The 4,694-nt window shown below is 36.3% G+C and overlaps 1 protein-coding gene across 1 annotated transcript in view; it reads right to left on the reverse strand.

Annotated features, from left to right (window-relative positions):
• Positions 1-445: 445 nt before the first annotated feature.
• The window catches only part of LOC106877780 (polyadenylate-binding protein-interacting protein 1), a 22,790-nt gene continuing 18,541 nt past the window's right edge, over positions 446-4,694 (reverse strand). The window contains exons 10-11 of the mRNA XM_052972278.1: positions 3,267-3,394; positions 446-1,494 (exon numbers count right to left, since the gene is read on the reverse strand). Of these exons, the coding sequence (XP_052828238.1) occupies positions 1,413-1,494; positions 3,267-3,394 (210 nt within the window). The 3' untranslated portion in view covers positions 446-1,412. The remainder of the gene's footprint in view (positions 1,495-3,266; positions 3,395-4,694) is intronic.

Here is a 4,694-nt window from a genome sequence, read left to right on the forward strand (position 1 = left end):
ACCAATCAGCCTGTTGTGAGACACAGACAATTGTTGCCAAGGATAAATGATGTCTATTTCTACAAATTGGTGAGGAGGAAGAACAACTCAATTGTGAAAACAAAAAGGAAATGGCTTGTTTCAATAGGGACACGGAAGAGAAATCACAAGAAAATGAAGCTGTTAATATTGCTAGTGTTAAAACTGATTTATAACATGGGATTGTGTGGAAAATAGATATGGAGATACTGTTTAAACACAAGGCATTCCAACCTTTGTGAAATCTGTTCAAAATATGCTTTCGTAAGAATTCCAAACATTTCAATATCTTCTACAATTTCATTTAAAAAAAAAAAAAAATCTGTTGTGAACAACTTCAGCTGCCATAAGTAGCAGAAAGCAATTTATTTTTTAAAAAAATCTTGCAAAGAAAAGTCAAAAAATATAACTACAGATAAATAAAAGATGTGATGGAAATGAGACACAAAGAAAATGTTTTATTTCAAATACTTGCGATGGTATTGTTTGCTAAGGAAACCTTCTACAGCTGAACTAATTGTTTTTATGGAAGACATCAATTTTGGCTGATTAGTAACTGAAATGTTAGTAATTAAGAATTTGAGAAACTTAAACAGCCAAATGTCTAAAATAAAATTTTATTTTGTAAAATAAAAAAAATGATTTATTCCAATGGACATCAAATAAACAACAATGGCCACACAAAAATGAAAGAAAAATTCATTGGTTTGAAGAATAATTTCCCCCAAACTATTTTAAATGATCCTGTTAAGTTAAAAACCTCTTATTTTCTTGAAATCAGGTTCTAGAACAAAGAAATGCATTGAGTGTACTGGAATTGTCCTCAAATGAAAAATGCTAGAAGTAAAACTCTTGTTAATTCTGAGGAAGAGATCTCACAAGAATCTAGAGATAATTATTATCACAGAGAAACCAGTTTTGTTTTTTAATCTAATTCTAAAACAGAATCCTAATTATTGGTCAAGTCTTTCCTCCTACAAAGATAAAATCTACAATGTTGTAAATAAGCTAGCTTTAATACTAAGAAGACAAGTTAGATGGAGCTGTTTAATTAGTCACTAAAATCATATCAAAAATAACTGCATCACACTGGTTTTTTTTTTCTTTTTTTTAAAGAGTAATTTTTCACAATGACAATAATTAATGGACAAAATTTAAATAGAAAGTTGTATTCAAATCAATAAATGTCATAGAGGTCATTTGCGAGTGAGACTATAATGGATGTTGTATTGATGTTTTAGCATCTAAGTAACCTATTGCTTAAAGAGCCACAGGAATACATAATTGGTTTTGTTTCTGTGCAAAATATTATATTTGAAAAATAGCTTTCAAGAAGTAATCAAAGTAGGAACAAGAACAATATCTTGAAATTACAAAAAATATTTGAAGAAATATTATTTTTCACAAGATTCTAAATATTTCTCATAATAATTCATCATTTCTTCATCCATTGAATTTTCTGTTTCATATTGAAGACTGAAAACAAAAGGGGGAAAAAAAATGTTAAAATGAATTTTGAAAGTGAATAATAAAAGATTAAAAATCATAAAAGAAAAAAAACTAAAGAATCCATTGAACTGCAGCTGCAGAGGTTTTAACATTGAAAGTTCAATTAATAAATGGTAACAAGGGAGCCATGTACATGGTTACTTGACCAGCTAGAAATAGCAGCAAACTGGCCCCTCCAATCATTTAAAAACACATTGGATAATGTAGTCCAAGATACACAATTCCTGGAAAAAAAGGGGTGGGGGTGGTCACTGAGCAGAATGTCTTAAGAATTGGTGAACAACAACAAACAGTTACAGAAAAATAAAAACAAATCAAAAAGGAAGCTCAGGGACCCTTTAACCTGCAGGAAAAATTTCACCCCCATTCAAATTTGAAAAAAATCTGCCTTAAAACCCCATTTGTGACAGAAAAATCTAACGTTTGATACCAAAACACTAGTTTTGTATGAAGTTACAAGAATTTAGAGAATTAAAGGTTTCTTATATTTCAGAACGGACACGAAACAGCACAGGTTCTTATGCGACCCCTAGAGTTTTGTGTAACCCAAAGATTCTGATGCAGCTTCGTATCAGGCATTCAACCACATTGTATAGGGGTCTCTCTCTCTCTCGATGATACATTCAGAAATAAGTTAGCAATATCATCATAATCTCAAAACCCCAAATAAAATGCATCATCAGAAAGAGACAAACAAAAAGGTGTTGGATTCAAGTGCTGAGGAATGAGGTTTGCAAGATTATTTGTTGGAGCTGAACTGGCAAATATCAGAAATTAGATGTCAATATGATGTGCAGCCTTACTTGATATAAGAGGTTGAGCAGAATCTCTGCAGAAAAGCCAAGACACCAAATGCAACAAGAATTGTTGCTGCAATGTCTAATTAAAAGAATTGGGAGTAATGAGGAAGGAAGATATGATTTCTGTTGATAACAGATGTGCTCCAGCATGGTAATAAGGGGAGTCCAGGAGATTCTTGAGGATTTAGAGTGAATTGTTGATGCTGCTCTGAAGGCTGTAAAATCTTAGTTGAAATGAAGTTGAGAGAGTGTTTTGGTATCAGCTGCTGGATGTAGGAAGGAGAGGTAATTGCAGTGACCTGAACATGGAACGGTTGGGAGGCAGGTGAGAGGAATTGCAAAGGAGAAGATATCAGCATGTTCCGTTTCACAGATGAGAAAAGATCACAGCAGGAGATGCTGGCCAACAGACCTCTCCAAATAAAGTCAACATTAAAAAAAAAAAAGAGACAATCAATAGATATTGTGTTATTTTGGGATGGTAAATTCTTTTCTTGCCAAACCAGACATCATCATCATTTAACATTTGCTTTAAGGGAACATAATTGAACGAAGGGGTTTAACATTGCCACTGTCAACATGAAAGAGTAATGATGAGATAGAACAGCAAACACACAGGCTTTATAGATCCCTTCCTCACTTGTTTATTATTGTTGTTCTTATTTTATGTCTGGAAATCTTTCATCACACATCTGTGACCTTCAATAACCCTCCATCCTACATGTCTCCTCAAGTGCTGAATGAATACATATATATATATATATATATATATATATATATATATATGGTGCTTATATTTATTTGGCAAGATAAAAACAAAAAGACCATCCTGGAATAGAACAACATCTATTTCAACAGAATCTCACATCAAAAATCTTGCAAAACAAATACATAAAAGTAACAATAGAATATTAGAAAACAAAAACCAAACAAACTTACATTTGTAAGTCTTGCATGTCCTCTAAATCAACTTCAGCTAAAAGTTGGCTCATATCAGCTTCAGCATCAACACCTGCTTCTTGTCGGCTGATCTGCTGACCTTTTTTGTTGAAAAAAATTGGTTCATTCTGTAAAAGAAAAGAATTAAAATCTAGTAAATGAATTCCTCTCCATTGCCCCCACCACCACCACCAGCCATTAACACATTAACACATTCTGTGCCTCTCTTTTCTAAGCTGCATAAACACAACAATTCCGGTCAGGCTTGCACGCCTCTCTTACCTATTCCAATAAATGCAAATTGCTCTTTCTTGCTACCTTGCCCTTAACTCTCTTAATACGTTGTTTCCTTACGTTTTGGATGCTCTGAGTGACCCTATTTGTCAGTGATGTTCACTGTCACCATCCCCTTCAAACAAGTCTTTCACCTTCACTCTGCCATTTAATAGAACTCAACTGTTTCTCCAGTAAAACAACAAACTACTTGGCTCAGCGCTGCTTTGGCCAAACTCTCTGCTATCCACAGAGATGCAGACCCTTGTCACCTCACCAATCCTATCATTTATGTTAAGTATTCATGGACAACTATAGTTAACGCCACTTGTTGGTAACACTCTGTCAGAGAGTACCAGTGTACAACTAGCCGGAACAACACGCCAAGGAGGTCTCAGTATACTTTTTGGGGGGCATAGCTTGTCCTACACCGAGCACTTGAAATGACACAGCCTGCACTGATTGATGTAACACAACCAAATGCACAATACCCTATGGGACAGATGCACCATGTGTCAAAATGATCATCGTGCTGAATAAAGATTCATACTAAATCCATCTTCCGTTTCGTTTATCAAATATTAATACAAACTCCCCTCTTGCCGATTTTCCAACATACCTAATCAAGGGACATAATTCCTAGCCAAATCGCCCGGACCATTTTACATTTCACCACCTTTTTACAGCCGACGCCGACCGCTTGTTCTAATCCACCTCCGGCAGTGGAGAGCAGTCACCACCTTCCCTTCCATGTTGGCGACTTCTGATGAGAATATTAATAGAATCGGGTTGTTACTTAACACGCTTTTGTATTTTGAAACCGATTGGCCACACCCTAACAGTTGAGGGAACCCGTGGAAGAGGTAGGCCCAGGAAGACCTGGGCTGAGGTGGTGAGGCAAGACCTTCGTACATTGGGCCTCACCGAGGCGATGACTACGGACCGAGACCTTTGGAAATGGGCTGTGCGTGAGAAGACCCGGCAAGCCAAGTAAGATCGTTGCCAGTGCCCCTGGACTGGTTCTTGTGCGGGTGGCACATGAGATGCACCATTTTGAGCGTGGCCGTTGCCAGTACCGCCTGACTGGCTCCTGTAGGATTTTCGAGCGAGATCGTTGCCAGTGCCCCTGGACTGGCTTGTGCGGGTGGCACATAA

This window comes from Octopus bimaculoides, chromosome 13 (assembly GCF_001194135.2).
Source record: "Octopus bimaculoides isolate UCB-OBI-ISO-001 chromosome 13, ASM119413v2, whole genome shotgun sequence".
Lineage (NCBI taxonomy): Eukaryota > Metazoa > Mollusca > Cephalopoda > Octopoda > Octopodidae > Octopus > Octopus bimaculoides.